This window comes from Aquarana catesbeiana, linkage group LG06 (assembly GCF_042186555.1).
Source record: "Aquarana catesbeiana isolate 2022-GZ linkage group LG06, ASM4218655v1, whole genome shotgun sequence".
NCBI classification, from domain to species: Eukaryota; Metazoa; Chordata; class Amphibia; order Anura; family Ranidae; genus Aquarana; species Aquarana catesbeiana.
Window position 1 is genome coordinate 194,588,658 of NC_133329.1, and position 20,959 is coordinate 194,609,616.

Consider the following 20,959-nt stretch of genomic DNA (forward strand, 5'->3'; position numbering starts at 1 on the left):
ACTCTCCGAGAGCTCCTCAGAGCCAAATAGTGATTCAGAGTCAGGGGAAAGCATGGCTTCTGCAGCAGCCCCATGATCAGACTTAGTCTCTGGGTGTATTACAGGTTGATCAGTGTTTACCTCATCCACACCCTATCCCTGGAGCTCAGATAGTTTCCTGGTGTAGTACAAAATATCTCCTGGCTTATCCTTACCCCCTGCACGGGTGGACTTACTTTTTGCTCCAGGGTCCTTGACTTTATCAGCTCCCCGCAGCGTCTTCGGTGGGAGAGCAGCTGCAGCGCCATTTTGGCTCTTAGAGGCCACCACATCTTCTTTGTTCTTACGGGTCATGGCAGCCGTGGATTGGGTCACACATGGTACCGCTGCAATCCCGAGAATGTATGGAATCCGATGGTGCTGGTAGTGTCATCCCAAATGGCTGGGGAAAGGATCACTACCAGGATAAACGGAGGGAGCTCTGTGAGACATAACTTCTCACATGCCCGATGTGGCCACGCCCCTCCCCCTTCCATTTTCAACCTATTTATAGAACCGTTAGCTGAAGCAATTCATGCCCACCTTGGCATATCTGGTTTCTGCTTCCTTAAATGCCTCCATGTTATAAACCTGTTTGTGGATGACATAATAATGCTATCCAACCCTACGACTTCACTCCCATGTGCCCATCAAGTCTTGTTATCCTTTTGTGCTATTTCCTATTATAAAGTAAACTGCTCAAAATGACTTATCCTGGACATGGGCCTCCCTACAGAGTCTCGGTCCACACTATCAAAGTCCTTTCCATACTCTTGGGCAGATAAGGGAATACCCTACTTGGGTATGACCTTGACCTACCCATCAGCTCTATTAGGTGAAGCAAATTGCAAACCTTTAATAACTAAACTCAATGCTAAAGTCCAGCAATATTTACACTGCAAACTCTCTTGGATGGGGAGATTAGCCTCAAAATGATTTTACCACAAGTTCTTTACATGTTTAGAACCCTTCCCGTACCATACCAGTAAGCTCTTCATTTATAAAGTCTCTTTCCTCTTTGGCTAAAACAGTACATCTGGGGTAACAAAAGAGCTCGCTGCTCTCATGCCCACCTTGTTAAACACAAGAAATTAGGCGGAATTGGCCCTATAGACTTTCCAGCTTAGTGGGTTGCCACACAGATGTCCCAACTGAAACAATGGTTCCTCCCTGCCCTGGGCAATCTGTGGGTAGATATTGAGTTGTGTTTACTACATCAGACCTCAGAGTGATCCTCCTGGCAGACGTGTGGAAACACATTGATACTTCCCCCTTCCCTTTTAAAATAAAATCAGTATTTCTAGCCTGGAATACCTTTTACCCGCTATAAAACTGAGGACACCCAGCGCTCCACAGTCCCCATTCCCCTCTCCACCTTAGAATCCCTTTTCTTTATCGTACATCATGGGACACAGAGCCTTAAGTAATAACTTGATGCTTTATAGGCCACCTTCAGGTGATGGACACTGGTATACCCAATCCAGGAAGTTCACTCCCTATATAACCCCTCCTCCTTCCATTAGCACATCATTTTTTTCCAACAGTGTCTAAGGCAGTGGTTCTCACCTCCAGTCCTCAGGACCCACCAACAGGCCAGGTTTGCAAGATAGCTGAAATACATCACAGGTGATATCACTTGCTGCTCAGTGATTGCAGTATTCTAGTCTGCAACTCCCCAAGGTAATACTTAAAATCTGGCCTGTTGGTGGGTCCCGAGGACTGGAGTTGAGAACCACTGGTCTAAGGTGTTGGTCACGAGTGAAGATGTGCTCTGAAGAGCTCCAGGAGGGATTTAAATAGCTTCCATAGACCAAATCCATCCAAAGTGCCACTGAGGCCAAAGTGGATGGTACCTGGACCTCATATCCGAAGCACAAGGTTTTACTTGTAATGCCTCTCTTTGTAGGGCTGGACCCCGGGACCCAGGGCTTTGGTCATGCTAAATTACCTAAAGCTTTCCTGGTGGGGTACTTTTACAGGTCCAAGGGAGTGGAACCCTGATATAATGGACCTGGTCCTTGAAGGTTTGCTAAACGCAGCCTGCCGTGTTGGGTGAAGGTTGGATTGTCTGTTAATTCAGCAAATCCTGCGGTGGGGATAAGGTGAGGGAAGAAACTTAGGAACTAAAAAGTCCACCTATGCTTTCTTTTTTAAGGGAAAAAATGTTGTCATGCCTTAATTCTCCACTAGAGGGAGTCTATGCACATACCTTAAAGGGGTTGTAAAGATGTTTTTTTTTTTTTTTTAAAATAACAAACATGTTATACTTACCTTCACTGTGCAGCTCGTTCTGCACAGAGTGGCCCCGAACCTGGTCTTCTGGGGTCCCTCGGCGGCTGTTTCAGCTCCTCCCCGCAAGCATTTACCACCTTCATGCGAGCTCCCTCGCACGGTGGTGAGTGCTTGCGGGCGCGCTCCCGTGATACAGCCGGCGGCTATAGCCGCTCGCTGTATCACTCGGCCCCGCCCCCCGGCGCGCCGCGTCATCGGATGTGATTGACAGCAGCGCGAGCCAATGGCTGCGCTGCTTTCAATCCATCCACTGCAGCCAATCAGCGACCAGGCTGAGCTGCAATGAAGCTGACGAGGACGAGGAGCGAAGATTCGAGGCGTCAGGTAAGTAAAACGGGGGGGCTGGGGGCGGCGGTACTGTCAAAAGTTTTTTCACCTTAATGCATAGAATGCATTAAGGTGAAAAAATTTTTACCTTTACAACCCCTTTAATCTGTTGTCTTCACTGTAAAGCTCAGTCAGTCTCTGTGTGGCCGCAGCAGCTTGCGCAGGGGGATTTTCTCAGGTAAAGAAATATGCCAAATGCTTTCTTTCTCCCCCCTGAAGGGACCGAAGGGTTAGGGGAACAGCGGTGTACCCCCCTTACATCACCCCCCCCCCTTACATCACCCCCCCGCACGCCGCGAGGGGTGCAGAGGTCCCGAGGTTCTTGCTCATACTGTTACTGTTATTGTGTTTATTTTCTTTTGCCTGCTGCTGACAGGGCTCTGCCTCCCCTCCCCCCCTCGTGTTGGGTCTGTAGACCCGAAAGCTGCCGCGGGAACATTTTCAAAAATAAGATGGGGCGGGGCCTAGGCGCAGTGCCGTGCAATGTTCATTAGGACGCACGGCAGGCAAGGATAATAAAAATACAGCTGGGACAGTCTCTCCTTGGCTGACAAGGAGGAAACAAGCTATCTGCACACAGGGACACAGGAGCTGTGGGGCACGTGGGGGTTACAACTGGCGTTCCTGATACAGGAAGGACTTTTTTCCCAGCACTAGGCTGAACTTAATAGTGGCTTTACTATCATGACTATGTTCAGCGATTAAGTGCAATTTGGTAGTGCCTCTGTTTTTGTGCTTAGGACTATGCCTGCCAAAAAAGACACCACAAAGACCAAAAAGGTACCAAAGGTTTCACCCCCAGGCGCTAGGATCTCGAGTCGCATCTCCACGCTGTCATCCTCACCTGAATTACCAATTATGGCAAGCCAGGGTGAGCCATTGGAACAAATTGATGGTGCAATTGCTTCTCACATCTCAGCCCCTGTATACGTGACTGAAGATGTCCTTTCCTCCACCCTGCAGTGTCTGGAAGGAAGATTAGCGGGTTTAATCGCATCCTCCATTCAAATGGATAGGAAGCGTGCTAGATCCCCCTCCCCCACTTCAGACCCTTTGCAAGGGGAACAGTGGGCACAGGATGAGGTGTTACCCTCAGGCGATCAGGGGGAAAGGCAAACCAATGATTCCCCTTTGGAAGAAACAACGGTAGATGGATCCTTTTTCAGCCTCACAATCTGAGAAATTGCTGATACAATCTCTTACTGAGAGGGTTCGTTCTACTTTCATGCTACCCCTAATGGAGTCTCCTGAAAGCTCGGTTTCTTCCTTGGGTTCCTTAAAACCCTCAGCCTTTGCATGCATTTCCTGTCAATGCATTACTAGAACAGCTTATTTTTTCTGAATGGGATCACCCAGATAAGCATTTTCTCCCTCCAAAGAGATTTTCAGTTTTCTATCCCATAGAGGAGAAATTCACCAAAAAATGGAAAGTGCCAGCAGTTGACGCTGCGATTTCCAGCGTAAATAAAAGCCTAACTTGTCCAGTAGACAATGCACAAATGCTTAAGGATCCAACGGATAAAAGTTTGGAATTCCTGTTAAAATTGACTTTTTCCTTGGCAGGTGCCGTTACTCAGCCTGCAGTCGCTGCAATAGGTGTCTGTCAATCCCTAAAGGACCAATTTAGACAGGCCCTTAAAGAGGTTCCTGCACAACAAGCCAGGGAATTGGCTGAACTACCAAAAGCATTATGCTTTGCCATAGATGCCATTAAAGATTTGATTCACCAGGTGTCCCGCCTTACGCTTATGCTAGTACATATGTGTAGAATCCTGTGGTTAAAAAATTGGTCAGCCGAAACACCCTTTTCATGGGGAGCGCCTATTTGGGGAAGATTTGGACAAATATATACAAACAATTTCTAGTGGGAAAAGTACTCTTCAAAAGAAAGTATAAACGCCCTTCATTTCCCCTGCACCAGGGGCTTCCGCCTCTAGGCAGTGGCGATGGCCTCCGCCGTTAGACTGTAGAGGAAAACCTCAGGGTCAGACCCAGGCTCAAAAGAAGTCCTGGGGCCGGAAACTTGCAAAGCAGAATCCTAAAGCCTCATCATGAAGAGGAAACCCCCTTCAACAAGGTGGGGGGAGGATTTCTGCAGTTTTCAGAAGTCTGGCAAGAGGTAATTCAGGACAGTTGGGTCATCTCCATGGTAACGATGGGGTACAAGCTGGAATTTCGGGACCTTCCAACATCTCGTTTCCTGAGGTCAAGTGTTCCCAAAGATCCAGAGAAAAGATAATCTCTGTTTCAGGCACTAGGCTGATTAATATCTCAAGGGGTGATCATACAGATCCCCGCAAAAGAGCAAGGTTTGGGGTTTTATTCAAATGTTTATGGTACCAAAACCAAATGGAGATGTCAGACTCATTCTAGATCTAAAAAATCTGATCAGTTCCTGAAGATCCGCTCCTTTCGCATTGAGATGATCAGATCAGTAGTTTCTATCCTTCTAGGAGGAGAACTTCTGGCATCTGTCGACATCAGGGATGCATATCTGATTGTTCTTATATTTCCCGCTCACCAAAGGTTTCTGCGGTTCGACTTAGAACAGCAGCATTTCCAGTTGTAGCCCTGCCCTTCGGGCTAGCTACAGCACCCCAAGTGTTCACAAAAGTGCTGGCCCCACCACTAGCCAGGTTAAGGGCACAAGGCATAACAGTTGTGGCGTACCTAGACGATCTATTGCTAATAGACCAGTCGGTGGCTCGTTTGGAGCAAAGCGTACACATTACAACCAATTACCTGAAAAGTTTGGGTTGGATTCTCAACCTAGAGAAATCTTCCTTAATGCCGCTAAAAAGGCTGGCATACTTGGGTCTGATCATAGACACAGCCCAGGAAAAGGTGTTCTTGCCTCAGGCAAAGATCAACTCGATAAGAGAGCTGGTGCGGATGGTCAGGTCAAAAGGCGATCCCTCCATTCGAAGCGGTTACCTATGCCCAGTTCCATTCAAGACTGTTGCAAAACAGTATCCTGTCTACTTGGAACAAAACGATTCAAGCTTTAGACTTGCCAATATGGCTGTCCCCATAGGTGTCCCAAAGCCTCAGTTGGTGGTTACTAACCCAGAATCTGCTGAAAGGATAATCCTTCAGACCAGTTATCTGGAAAGTGGTAACGATAGATGCCAGCCTTTCAGGCTGGGGAGCAGTACTAGAAAAGACAACTGTTCAGGGACAGTGGTCAAGAGCTGAAAGAACCTTGCCCATCAATATCCTAGAGATTCGGACAATGCGTCTGGCTCTAAAGGCCTGGACTTCCAGGTTATGGGATTGTCCTGTCAGGATCCAATCCGACAATGCCACAACTGTGGCCTATATCAATCACCAAGGGGGCACCAAGAGTCTCTCAGCGCAGAGAGAGGTGAACCATATTCTAACTAGGGCAAAAAGGAATTTTCAGTGCCTACCGGCAGTCTTCATTCCGGAAGTAGAGAATTGGTAGGCGGACTACTTGAGTCGCCAGCCGTTATTCCCAGGGGTATGGTCTCTTCACCCCGACATTTTTGGGCTGTTTGCCAAAGATGGGGGACTAAGTTAGTCAACTTTGTGGCCAGAACAAGGGATCCACTCGCATGCGGAACGGATGCGTTAGTGACCCCGTGGGATCAGTTCTCACTGATCTATTCATTCCCACCTATTCAGTTGCTGCCACAACTTCTTTGCAGGATCAAGCTGGAAAGAAAGCCGGTAATTCTGGTAGCACCAGCATGGCCCAGAAGGTCATGGTATGCAGAAATCGTAAAGATGGCAGTGGAGGGTCCATGGTCCCTCCCACTACGGCCAGATCTGCTCTCACAGGGACCAATATTCCATTCTACCTTATGGTCTCTAAATTTAAGGGCTTGGCTATTGAAACCCACGTTCTGAAGAAACGTGGTCTTTTGGGTCAGTTATCTCTACCCTGATTAATGCAAGGAATCTAGCTTCCAGAACTGTATATTATAGGGTATTGAGGGCTTATGTTTCCTGGTGTGAATCCAAGGGTTGGCACCCTCAAGGATACTGTATATCATAGGCAGAATTCTTGCCTTTCTACAATTAGGGGTAGAAATGAAATTGGCCTTTGAGTACTATTAAAGGCCAAGTCTCAGCTTTATCGGTCTTATTTCAAAGAACGCTTGCTACACGTTCTTTGGTACGGGGTTTTATGCAAGGAGTTATGCGGGTTAATCCGCCAGTTAAACCTCCCTTGAACCCTTGGAACTTGAACTTAGTTTTGTCTGTGTTACAAAAACAGCCATTTGAACTGATACAACATATTCCCTTATGCCGCGTATACACGGTCAGACTTTTCGACCGGACTTGTCTGACGGACGCCGACGGATCAAATCCGGCGAACAATCCGATCGTGTGTGGGCTTTACCGAACCTTTAGCGGACTTTCCAGTCGCAAATCTGACGGACTTTAGATTTGGAACATGCTTCAAATCTTCACTTCGTAACTCCGCCGGACCCAGAAATCCGCTCGTCTGTATGCTAGTCCGACGGACAAAAACCGACGCTAGGGAAGCTACTGGCTATCAACTTCCTTATTTTAGGCCGGTGTACGTCATCACGTACGAATCCGTCAGACTTTGGTGTGATCGTGTGTAGGCAAGTCCGGTCGTTAGAAAGTCCGCCAAAAGTCCGTCGAAAGTCTGTCTGATGGGCTGTTGGACTTTTGTAGCTGAAAAGTCTGACCGTGTGTACACGGCATTAGTCCTTCTGACAAGGAAGTTGGTATTTTTGGTTGCTATATCCTCAGCAAGGAGGGTTTCGGAATAGGCTGCTCTTTCTTGTAAAGAGCCCTATTTGATTATTCATGAGGACAGAGTGGTATTACGCCCTCGTCCAGACTTTTTGCCAAAAGTGGTTTCAGGTTTTCACCTGAACCAAGATATTGTCCTGCCATTGTTTTTTCCAAAACCATGTTCCAGGGAATACAATCACTACATTGTCTTGATGTGGTGAGAGCAGTGAAAATCTATTTAAAGACAACTGCTGAGATTCGTAAGACTGATGTCTTATTTATTCTGCCAGAGGGTCCTAAGAAAGGACAGGCAGCGTTGAAATCCATTGTCACTAAGTGGATTCGGCAAGTTATAATTCAAACTTATAATTTAAGGGGTAAAATTCCCCCTTTTCAAGTTAAGGGGCACTCTATCAGGGCGGCAGAGGTTTCTCTAGACTTTGTGAGGCCTTAGGCAAAACTTAGACATGAGGCCCCACTCACACCACAAAGATGCAGGAGACTGCGGACAATGATACAGGAGATGGTCAGAGACTGTGCAGACAATGATACAGGAGATGGTCAGAGACTGTGCGGACAATGATACAGGAGATGTTTTTTTTATGGTAATGACAAGCAAACTCTTACCTGGCTAACACGGTATCAAACTTTGGAGCCACAGACAGGGTGCTGACAGACAATTACGCCACAAAGATGCAGGAAACGCTCAGAGACTGTGCGGACAATGATACAGGAGATGGTCAGAGACTGTGCGGACAATGATACAGGAGATGGTCAGAGACTGTGCAGACAATGATACAGGAGATGGTCAGAGACTGTGCGGACAATGATACAGGAGATGGTCAGAGACTGTGCGGAGAATGATACAGGAGATGGTCAGAGACAATGATACAGGAGACGGTCAGAGACTGTGCGGACAATGATACAGGAGGCGGTCAGAGACTGTGCGGACAATGATACAGGAGATGGTCAGAGACTGTGTGGGGGCAATGATACAGGCGAATGGTCAGAGTCTGCGCGGCCATGATAACAATAGAATGAGCGTAATGCTTCACTTATTATCAGCAGGTTTAGAGAGAAGGTAAATAACACTGCTGTATTACTTAACTGTAATAGAGAAGGTGGTGCACCATTCTGGCTGTACTGTCTGGCAGAGGAATATGAATCACAAAAATCGCAGCACAGAATTATAAATCTTTTGGCAGATGAAACATTTCACATGTGTGTGAATAGCTGTTTGCCTGGCGTTCATTTTGAAAGCAAAACTGCAGCAAGATAAATAAAAAAAGCCCATTAAAAATAAAATAAGCCCTCCAGTTTGAACGACAGCCAGCCTCATTTAACGGCCTTCCTCGAAGCCCACACTGGAGTGTACATGCCCTCAGCCTGTCATTCAACAACTAAGGAGAAGCGGCACAATGATGATTCATCCAGTGGAGGCTGGTGCTCAAAATTTTTGGGGAGGCGCAAACAAACTGAAAAATTCAGGAAAAAAAACATCAATTGCAGCCTCAGTGTGCCCATCAAACACAGCCACTGTGCCCATCAAAAGCAGCCACTGTGCCCCATCAAATGCCGCCACTGTGCCCCATCAAATGCCACCACTGTGCCCATCAAACGCAGCCACTGTGCCCATCAAACGCAGCCACTGTGCCTATCAAATACTGCCACTGTGCCTCATAAAACGCTGCCACTGTGCCCCATCAAATTCTGCCACTGTGCCCATCAAATTCTGCCACTGTGCCCCATCAAATTCCACCACTGTGCCTATCAAATGCTGCCACTGTGCTCCATGAAATGCCCCCACTGTGCCCATCAGATGCTGCCACTGTGTCCTATCAAATGCCACCACTGTGCCCCATCAAATGCTGCCACTGTGTCCCATCAAATGCTGCCACTGTGTCCCATCAAATGCCACCACTGTGCCCTAACAAATTCTTCCACTGTGCCCCAACAAATTCTGCCACTGTGCCCCATCAAATGCCACCACTGTGCCCATCAAATGCTTCCACTCTGCCCCATGATGAGACCATAGACAGACAGGGTACAGACAGCAGGTAATAAGATGTACCTACCTGCTACTCACCTCGGTTCCCTACTAAAGACAACAAGAGAAGCATGTGATGTTCTCTCTGAGTGCCCTGCAGTGCAATCTGGGAGTTGTGGTCTCTGCAGAGCACAGGCACCAGAGGGCCAAGTTGAAGTCTGTGTGTCCGTGCTGTGGAGAACTACAACTCCCACCATGCACTGGGGAAGCCGACTTTGGGGGAAAGGCTAGGAGAACATCGCTGCAGCGGTGGAGCCTGCCATTGGACACAGCGGCAGCTGAGATGATGTCACATGTGTTGTTCTTCTCCCTCGTCCGCAGACCCGGTGGCTCAGCTCAGACAGGCGGCCGCGGCGTCAGTCTGTGTGCAGCGCCCGCTGCCCGCTCACCCCGCCGGCTTGGTTGGGCACAGTCTCCGATATTTCCTTCCACTTCTGAGGCAAATTAGGCGGCCGCGAGCGCGAGGCCCTTCTGAGGGCGAGGCCTAAGGCGACCGCCTAATTTGCCTAATTAAAGAGCCGCCTCTGCAGGGTGGTTAGTGCTTCTTGGGCAGTGCATAAACCAGGCCTCCATGGCTCAGATCTGTAAGGCCGCAACTTGGTCTTCAGTGCATACATTCACAAAATTTTATCAAGTGGATGTAAGGAGGTATGAGGATATCGCCTTTGGTGCAGGGTGCTGCAAGCAGCAGTATAGATCCTCAAGTCTGGGGGGTACCCTCTGGGTTGTGTCTCCCTGCTTTCAAGTAGCATTGCTATGAGACGTCCCATTAAGTTATTACTTAAGGCTCTGTGTCCCATGATGAACGATAAAGAAAATAGGATTTTTATAACAGCTTACCTGTAAAATCCTTTTCTTGGTGTACATCATGGGACACAGAGGTCCCTCCCCTCTTTTGGGATTTAAGTATATTGCTTTGCTACAAAAACGGATGTGCTCCTGGAAGGAGGAGGGGTTATATAGGGAGTGTACCTCCTGGATTGGGTATATCAGTGTCCATCACCTGAAGGTGGCCTATAACCCATTAAGTTATTACTTAAGGATCTGTGTCCCATGATGTACTCCAAGAAAAGGATTTTACAGGTAAGCTGTTATAAAAATCCTATTATCCCACACCTGTCCACTACCAGGTGGCAACAAGCGGGCATTAAATGGGTGGAAGATCTTTACCAGGGGACTTACAGCAAACCTATGGTTGATCTAATAAATTAGTTCCATACCTTCCCTAAAGACTTTTTCACATACGGTATATACTTATGTCCACATTTTTGAAAGCCAATCCCAAGCCTTCCATTCATATCCATTCTTCAGCCTAGAAGTTCCTCACTCACATAGCCCAATTCCATAACCAAAGGCATCTCCCTGTTCTACTCTATTCTTCAAGGGATCCTCTCCAAGACCCCTCCTATGGCCAAATGGGAATCGGACCTTAATTATAATTTCTCTGATGAACAATGGAAAACAGCTATATGTTACTCCCATAGTGTTACCCATTGTGTCAACCACTGGGAAATGTCTCAAAAAATTATATCCCAATGGTATCTAACCCCATACCGTTTAGCAAAGTTCTCTCCTGAGAACTCCTCTCTTTGCTGGAGAGTCTGTGGAATTATTTATACACTCCCACTCTGGGACTGGAAGGGACTAACTAGCTACTCGAATAAAGTCTTACAACTTATATCCCAAGTCACAGGGGTCCTCACTAAACCAAATCCCACGCTAGCGCTACTTCACCTAAACATTGAATACTTTCCCACACAGCTTTGTAATATCTCAGTAATCATTTTAGTGTCTGCCAAAACGCTCATCACTCTGGAGGTCTACTCAATCGCCCAATGTGTCTGAGTTAGTTGCTCTTGTGAACCTAACCTATAACTATGAAAAGAGTATAGCTCTCAGAACAGGTTCTGTTTCCAAATTTAATCAAATATAGAGTCCATGGCCCTTATTGACATCTTATACTACTGTTTGAAGTACCCTATATGTTTGGTACAATGCCGATAATTAGTATACAGTTTGTTGATCACTTATGGTGTATTTATGTACTGTAAGGCTGGTCTGTTAATTTGCTGCTCTGTGTCCCTTGTTGTTTGTACAACATGTATACAATTATAATTAAATAAACATCTATTGGTCAAATTCTGGACATAAAATACTTGAACAATTACCTTCAAATTCCAAAATATTCACATGGAGGTTTGGTTATCATCTCCCTGAGACATGCGGATTACCTGGCACCTGCAGACATCCAAGATGCCTATGTGCATATTCACATTTATCTACCTCATCTGTGTTTTGGTGAGCTTTGCAGTATTAGAAAATCCTTTGTAGTTTGTTGTACTGCCTTTTAGACTATCCTCTGCTCCCAGTTTATTCAAAGAGGTCCTAGCATTTCTTATTGCCCATCTCAGAAGTCAGGGCATCCAAGTCACAGGTTATCTGGATGAACTATTCTGAATGACTCATCTCCTTTCCAGCTATCTGCAAAAGTCCACAAAGCAATTCAGATGCTCCAGGTTTTTAGTTGTGTGATCAATTTTAAAAAATTAACTTGCCAGCCTTCTCTTTACCTTGACTATGTTGGATCTAGTCATCAGCACATCTTAAGGAAAGGCTGAAAATTCTCTCAGAGCTCATGCATGGGAAATAATGTCAAGGAGACATCCCACAATGAGATTCCCCATGAGAGTTCAATTCCAGGCCACGTTGTAGCCTCCTTTGAGACTGTATCATTAATCCTAATTAATTTGTGACCTCTCCAACACAACATCCTTTTGACCTGTAACGAGCATGGTTCTTCTCTCAACCTATACATTACATGCTCCTGTCCAGCCAAGCAAGGATCTCACTAACTGAGTTGATGTTTGGAATTCCATAATTTCAACTTGGCCTTACTAATAGGCTATGTCTTTCCTTCCTTATTGCTGGAAATTGATAACAATGGATGCCAGTATTCCGGGCTTTGGAGGAATGTTCCAGTCCTTTGCAGTCAAGGGAACATGGACACTGATGGAACCCATGCTCATCATCAACATTCTGGTGCTCAGAACAATAAACATGGCTATGCAGCACTGGACCCCCCTTCTTCAAGGACATGCTGTGGACTATATAAACCATCATGAGGGATCCAGGCATCATGCAGGAGTCAAGCAAACCAGATAATCTCATAAACAGACTCAATGCCCAGCAATCTCCATGGTCTCCATCCCAGGAGTGGAGAACTGGAAGGCAGATCACCTCAGCTGCCACAACCTGGATCAAGAGGAATGAGCCCTTCACCCATATATGTTACAATTGGAGGACCCTAGTTGTGACATCCTGGTCTCCAGATTTAACAGACTATCTGTGTTTGTGGCCAGGACCAAGGACTCCTCCCTAGAGCTGGCATCGGATGCCTTGATAATCCTCCGGTTTCAGTTCAGGCTAACCTAAGCCCTTCTCCCCCCAGAGAATTCTTCCTCATCTGCTCCACAAAACAGGGCAAGAGAAGAAGCCGGTGATTATCATTGCACCAAACTGGCCCAAAAGAACCTGGTTCACAGACATATTCAGTCTCTTAAAAGTAGGCTAATGAAGCCCATGTTTTGAGAGACCGGGGGGTCTCAGAGTCTAAAAGCAAGAGAGGCCACTTCCAAGAATATCTACTATAATATCTTTTTTGTCTTGTACGAACACAGGCACTTGACTCCCAGGGGATATCCCTGATGGGTTCAAAGTGGCCTTTTTGGTTGCTATCACATGTCAGACATGCCTCTGATTTGGTGGCTATCCTGTAACAAGCTGTTCCTCCTTCACAATGTCAAAGTAGTCTTGCACCCAAGACCATCTTTTTTTCGTAAGGTGATATCGGTCTCCCCCCCACAATACAGGCTAAGTCCTGTCATCCTTATGCCCTGCTAGAAAGCACCCAAAGGAAATTTCTCTTCATTGCCTCGGCATAGTCAGAGCCATTAACAGCATACCTCAAAGCAACAGTTTTGATCAGGCAGACAAATTCCCTTATTTGTCCTGTCTTCAGGACCTCACAGGGGACATCCTGCTTCCAAGTCCACCATTGCTTGATGGATAAGAAGTCTGATCGCTAAAGCTTATACTCTCATAGACATATCTCCTCCTGCACTTTCAGTTCATTGGAGGACCCAGCTCTCTGCCCTCTGATTAGGTGCTCTTTTTGTATTTTTGGCTCTGCTACAGGAAAGTTGTATGGAAGGGTTATGTGCATATATAGTGGTATAACCACTAGATTGGGCTGTGCTTTTTTTTGTATGTACAGTGTCAAGACTTCCAAGAAGCAGCGGCTACCCCTACACATTGAAAAAAATTACTTTTCTGTCCTCCATGAACTACTGGAAAAATGAATTCTGAGGTTAGTACAAAAAATCTTATGATGACAACTTTCCCTATCAATTCAAGCACCATAAAAAAATTTGTTTCAGTGGTACCCTGTTGTATGATGTGTTATGATATGCTTAGTCCTTTTCAGTTTGTCTCTAATACATCCATAATCTCCTTTTTTTTTTTCCTTGTCTTGGTATAGATAGCAAAGTACGTTTGGCAACTTTGGAGCTTGCATGTATCCTCCTGAAGCGTCTTGTTCTGTTTGAAGGTGACCGCATCATAAAGAATATCCATTTAGCATGCCTGGAGGTATGAATATTTAGAGGGTTATTCATTAGTGTATTGCATTGATTTGCAGTAAACTGTAGAAAGAAAACACACTTTTTAGTCGAATACAAGATGAGTTCTCATAAGCTGCTATGGGCTAGTGCACTCTGCCTTTTGATATATTTTATGTGTTATTTAAATAGTCTATAGTGGACTACTGTTACCAGAGTTGGTCATTCAAATTGTTCAGTAAATGGCAGTGACAATATTGGTAACACAAAAAAGGGTGGTCATACAATGATTTTTTTCGTTTTCAAGTAAATTATTTATTGAGGAAGATTTGGGCAAAAATTTGCCACATAAAATATGTGCAATTTGCTGTGCAGTGAAGATATTTTTATGAAAAAAAAAAAAAATCTCACTTTGGCAAAATTAAAAAAAATATTGTATTTCTAGCTTTAAAAACATGGGGTAAATTTGACCTAATAATTTTATTTGATCTAAGTTATTTTTACTGAATAAACAAGAATGCAGCACATTTTACAATTATCCTCTGCTTGTGAATGATCAAATTTTCCTCCTACACTTCACAATTTACAGAAGGTATAGACCTATCTCCTGCAAGTTCCAACATGTTTGAAGTATCTGTAAACCCCAGGGCAATAGATAATGTTCTTGGGAGGGGGGGGGGGGGGGATCAGCAGCAGGTACCAAGTAAAAGTCCTTTTAACCACTTTAAGACCAGGCCTTTTTCTGACATTGTTGCTTACAAGTTAAAGGCAGCATTTTTTGCTAGAAAATTACCTAGAACCTCCAAACATTGTGTGTGTATATATATATATATATATATATTTTTTTTTAGCAGAGACCCTAGAGAATAAAATGGAAGCCATTGCATTACTTCATGCCACACTGTAATTGCACAGCAATCTTTCAAACACAATTTTTTTGAAAAAATACACTTTCATGAATTAAAAAAAAAAAACAGTAAAGTTAGCCCAATTTTTTTGTATAATGTGAAAGATGATGTTACGCCGAGTAGATAGATACCATGTCATGCTGTAAAATTGTGCACACTCGTGGAATGACAACAGACTACAGTACTTAAAGATCTCCTTAGGCAACACTTTTTTTTTTTTTTTTACAGGTTACCTGTTTAGAGTTACAGAGGAGGTCTTGCGCTAGAATTATTGCGCAAATAGATTGACAAAAGTAAATAAGTCCCCTAGGAAGGTAATGGCTTTGGCTTTCAAAAGGTTTAGGTCAATGCATGGTAAAAAACAGCCCTCAAAATTTCCTCTCGCCTGTTCACATTTGACGAGTGGAAAATTATTGAAGACAAGCATGGGCTGAGGAAGAGGAAAACTGGCAGGATCATCACAGAGCGGGGATTGCCTACTGTAACAGCTTTCATTTGAATTGCCGAGCATTCGCCGTCACACACAATCCCGCCTCCTAGCCGGCTCCTTTGATAGAACAATGGTCCAATTCCAGGACGCGTCACGTCTATCAAAGGAGTAGGGCCAGGAGGCGGGAATGTGTGTGACGGCGAGCACCCGGCAATTCAAATGAAAGCTGTTACAGTGGCAATCCCCGCTCTGTAATGATCTGGCTGACTCTCCTCTCTCTTCCTCTGCACTGGTGAGGCTCCATTGATGGGCACTGGTGAGGCTCCATTGATGGGCACTGGTGAGGCTCCATTGATGGGCACTGGTGAGGCTCCATTGATGGGCACTGGTGAGGCTCCATTGATGGGCACTGGTGAGGCTGCATTGATGGGCACTGGTGAGGCTGCATTGATAATCACTGGTGAGGCTGCATTGATTGGCACAGATGAGGCTGCATTGATGAGCACTGGTGAGGCTGCACTAATGGGCACTGATAAAGCTGTTGTTAATATTTATTTTTGTAACTTAATTCTGCATAAAACATTTAAGTGTAATTTCAAGAGTGAATTTATGAGGGTGTGATTAGGGGCGGGGCGGGATAGTGGTTGTGTGGGGAAACTGGTGTCCAGCCTGGCCTCGTTTGGCTGGGCTTCTCCTATGGGTCACAGGAGTGCAATTCGTTTTGCACTGCTGTAACCCATTTTCAGCAGAGAGCAGTCTGAAGCTCTCTGCTGACGTCACTGGAATCAGTCCAGGCACCATGTCATCACGACAATAAAGTCTGGATCCGCCAGGTGCCTGGACTGATGCCTGTCTTAGCCCCTCAGTGAGCCGCTGAAAGCCTGAGATGGTAGCTCCTTGCCCCTCCACAGCTCAGCTTTTCAGTGAGCTTGAAGGAGCAGAGGGGAGAGCTGCTGATTAACAGTCAGCAGCTTTCCGCTCGGGGAGCTGTGAGAACCGAGCCATCGGCGGGGGTTCAATGGCTCGGTTCTCAGTGCAGAGGCGTCGGGGGACAGATGCAGCATGCTGTATCCACCTAGGTAAGTATGATGGGTAAATAAAATTAAAAAACATACTTCTCTTTTAAAGTGGATGTAAACCCTTTCCTATACCCAGTGAAGTGAACAGCCTCAGATAATAAACAAAAATGAATCAAATCTCCCTACATAAGTTTTACATGTATATCTGCTGTGTTCAGGTTTATATACTGTTTAGAAAGTGCATGTCCTGTTAGAATGTGCTCTTCCTGATTCACCTGTGGGTGTGGATTCTTGCCATACACTGTGAGACAGCTGATTGGAGGAAAGGAACACATACCCCCCTCCACATAGGTAGAGACTTGCAGAGCTCTGCTATACTATTTATAGCACCCACCCTGACACAAAATTCAAGCGGGTTTTATTAGTTGACAGAGAACTTGTCAGCAATTATGCTGATAACAGAAGAACTGAGCAGGAGAAAGCCACGGGACTTAGGGCTTTGGAGAGAGATAAGAAAATACAGCAGATATACAGGTAAAAGCCAGTAAATTAGAATATTTTGAAAAACTTGATTTATTTCAGTAATTGCATTCAAAAAGTGTAACTTGTACATTATATTTATTCATTGCACACAGACTGATGCATTCAAATGTTTATTTCATTTAATTTTGATGATTTGAAGTGGCAACAAATGAAAATCCAAAATTCCGTGTGTCACAAAATTCGAATATTACTTAAGGCTAATACAAAAAAGGGATTTTTTAGAAATGTTGGCCAACTGAAAAGTATGAAAATGAAAAATATGAGCATGTACAATACTCAATACTTGGTTGGAGCTCCTTTTGCCTCAATTACTGCATTAATGCGGCGTGGCATGGAGTCGATGAGTTTCTGGCACTGCTCAGGTGTTATGAGAGCCCAGGTTGCTCTGATAGTGGCCTTCAACTCTTCTGCGTTGTTGGGTGTGGCATTCTGCATCTTCCTTTTCACAATACCCCACAGATTTTCTATGGGGCTAAGGTCAGGGGAGTTGGCTGGCCAATTTAGAACAGAAATACCATGGTCCGTAAACCAGGCACGGGTAGATTTTGCGCTGTGTGCAGGCGCCAAGTCCTGTTGGAACCTGAAATCTCCATCTCCATAGAGCAGGTCAGCAGCAGGAAGCATGAAGTGCTCTAAAACTTGCTGGTAGACGGCTGCGTTGACCCTGGATCTCAGGAAACAGAGTGGACCGACACCAGCAGATGACATGGCACCCCAAACCATCACTGATGGTGAAAACTTTACACTAGACTTCAGGCAACGTGGATCCTGTGCCTCTCCTGTCTTCCTCCAGACTCTGGGACCTCGATTTCCAAAGGAAATGCAAAATTTGCTTTCGTCAGAAAACATGACTTTGGACCACTCAGCAGCAGTCCAGCTCTTTTTTTCCTTAGCCCAGGTGAGACGGTTTTCGCGCTGTTTCTTGGTCAACAGTGGCTTGACACGAGGTATGCGGCAGTTGAAACCCATGTCTTTCAAGCGTCTCTTGGTGGTGGATCTTGAAGCACTGACTCCAGCAGCTGTCCACTCCTTGTGAATCTCCCCCACATTTTTGAATGGGTTTTTTTTCACAATCTTGACTAGGGCGCGGTGATCCCTATCGCTTGTACACTTTTTCTGACCACAGTTTTTCCTTCCCTTTGCCTCTCTATTAATGTGTTTGGACACAGAGCTCTGAGAACAGCCAGCCTCTTCAGCAATAACCTTTTGTGTCTTTCCCTCCTTGTGCAATGTGTCGATGGTCGCCTTTTGGACAGCTGTCAAATCTGAAGTCTTCCCCATGTTTGTGTAGGCTTCAGAACTGGACTGAGAGACCATTTAAAGCCCTTTGCAGGTGTTTTGAGTTAATCAGCTGATTAGTTTGTGGCACCAGGTGTCTTCAAAATTTAACCCTTACACAATATTCAAATTTTGTGACACACGGAATTTCGGATTTTCATTTGTTGCCACTTCAAATCATCAAAATTAAATGAAATAAACATTTGAATGCATCAGTCTGTGTGCAATGAATAAATATAATGTACAAGTTACACTTTTTGAATGCAATTACTGAAATAAATCAAGTTTTTCAAAATATTCTAATTTACTGGCTTTTACCTGTATGTGCCTAGCTCAAATTTCATGAATCGGGTTTACATCCACTTTAAGGCCTGGCTAGTAGCTCAGCACTTGAAATTTTGAGCCCTGGTATAAAAAAATAAAATATTGGAGCACTGACAGTACATAATTACCCCACGGTGGGGGGGGGGGAGAAGAGGGAGCTCAGACCACAGTTTGATGGACACCCACACCGCTGGGATGGAGGAGGTATTAAAATAAGATCCCATATTGGATAGCAATAAGGGCCAATTTAGGGTCTGAGTGGAATAGTAATGGCTTCCATAAGTGCCCATGTTTTATTTTTTCGAGTATTTCACCAATGTTTGAGTTGGTCCAAAATGCATGTCTTGTAGTAAGCTAAGACATTGGGTAGACCCATTCATTCCTCCGTTTGTTCTATGTCTCATCATAATGGTGAGGGAACATCTAGGAGGTATGTGATTCTATAGATACTGAGAAAAAAAGTCGTTGGACCATAAAGAGGAAGTGTGCATGGGATAGGGATTATGAGAGTATGGAATAAATGTCAGGAGTTTGGGAAAGAACAACATTTTCAGAGCTGCTATTCTTCCTGCTACAGAGAGCTCTTGGGCTCGTAAATTAGATTACAGCTGGGGTAAGGAGTCCAAAAAGGGCTTAAAGTGTAACTAAAGGTAAAACTTTTTTTTATTTGTTTTGGAGAGGAGAGAACCCCTGTCAGGTTTTCAGTGCTGTCTGTGCCCCCATTAGGGATATTTACCCTATTTTTTTGTCCTGTTTACCATTACCATTGAAAGTAAAAGTAAAAACACATCCCAAATTTTGTGTTGTCCCCAGAAAAGTAATGGAGAGGAACTCTTCCAATGGGGACATTAATTCTGGTGACCTGGGGGTCCCCAAGGAATTCCCTTAATTTACAGAGATTTCCTCTCACTTCCTGTTTGGCTATGGGACAGGAAGTGAAGGGAAATCTCTGCCATGGGACACAGTTGGGAAAAAGAAAAGAAAAATCTGACAGGTTGCTCTATACAAAATGAAAAATAAAGTTTTGCCTGCAGTTCTACTTTAAAGTTGGGAGGTAAGTGTGGTAAGATGTGTACCTAAGAAGGTCAAAGAGGTAGAGGACCAGCTAAAGGTAAATTATTTGCTTAAGAAGGATCGCATAGAGGCTGAGACTTTGATACCTAGGATTTTTGACTTCGTGGCATTCAGTTTATAGTAGGATGCAGCTATAAATTGGTCCAACAGTTTCTGGGTTGCAGGCTACAATGTTGTAGGGTTAGAAACGATGTGCGAGACATAGTCAGTAAACAGACTTATTTTATGCTTAGAGGCAGCTATAGAGAGAGAGAGGGGTGGCATCTAATAATTTCTGCTAATGGTTCCATAAGAAGTGTGAAAATGATAGGGGACATCCTAGTCTGGTTCCATTGGATATTTGTATAGGCTTGGACTTCCTCCCTGAGGTAAGAACAGTGGTTGCGGGAGTTGACTAAAGAGATAGAACAGCTGTCTGTAGCCATCCTGTGATCCCAAAGGTATCAAGTACTGCCTTAAGGTATTCCAAGTGGACCTTGTCAAACGTCTTGTCCACTTCCAAAGAGAGAAGCAGTGAAGGCATTTGAGAGGATAACAGCCTGGGATATTAGATTGAGTTGTCTAGTATCGCCGGGAGCTTGATGACCAGGGGCAAAGCCCACTTGGTCCAGGTGGATAAGATGTGGTAGAACACATTGTAGTCTGAGTGCTAAAAGTTTGGCAAAGATTTTTACATCTGCGTTGAGAAGGGATAGTTTTCAGGTAAAGTTGGGTCTTTTTTAGGTTTGGGAATTGTTACTATCATCACTCTTAACATTTCAGGAAGGAAATTACCAGAAGAGGAGGCAAGATTGAAGGTGGGCAATGACTTCATCTGACAGATGTTTATATAGTATTCGTATGAAAATCCGTCCTCTCCCAGGGATTTACAATTAGGCAGTTTGCTTATTACTAGACCATTTTTTTTGCGTTGTAAAGGGTTGAGAGAAAGAATTAAGTTGGTCAGCAGAGAGGGTAGGTAATTTTACTCGCCAAAGCAATAATATTAACCACTTCAATACAGGGCATTTATACACCCTTCCTGCCCACACAAATTTTTAGCTTTTAGCACTCTCACACTTTGAATGCCAATTACTCAGTCATGCATTACTGTACCCAAACAAAATTTTTATAATTTTTTTCATACAAATAGAGGTTTCTTTTGGTGGTATTTAATCACCACTGGGTTTTTTATTTTTTGCGACATAAGTGAAAAAATAGCGAAGATTTTGAAAAAAAAAAAACACTTTTTTTTTTTTTTTTTAGTTTCCATGATAAAAATGTACAAATAAGCCATTTTTGTTCATAAATTTGGGCCAAAATTTATACTGCTACATCTCTGGTAAAAATAACCCAAATTAGTGTATATATTT

At 44.6% G+C, this 20,959-nt stretch overlaps 1 protein-coding gene across 11 annotated transcripts in view; it reads left to right on the top strand.

Moving 5' to 3' along the window:
• CLEC16A (C-type lectin domain containing 16A) overlaps nt 1–20,959 on the top strand; it is a 1,646,984-nt gene that overhangs the window by 852,624 nt on the left and 773,401 nt on the right. For all 11 annotated transcript variants that reach the window (XM_073591184.1, XM_073591186.1, XM_073591185.1 and 8 more), the window contains one exon: nt 13,953–14,062. In XM_073591184.1, coding sequence (XP_073447285.1) covers nt 13,953–14,062 — 110 coding nt within the window. The remainder of the gene's footprint in view (nt 1–13,952; nt 14,063–20,959) is intronic.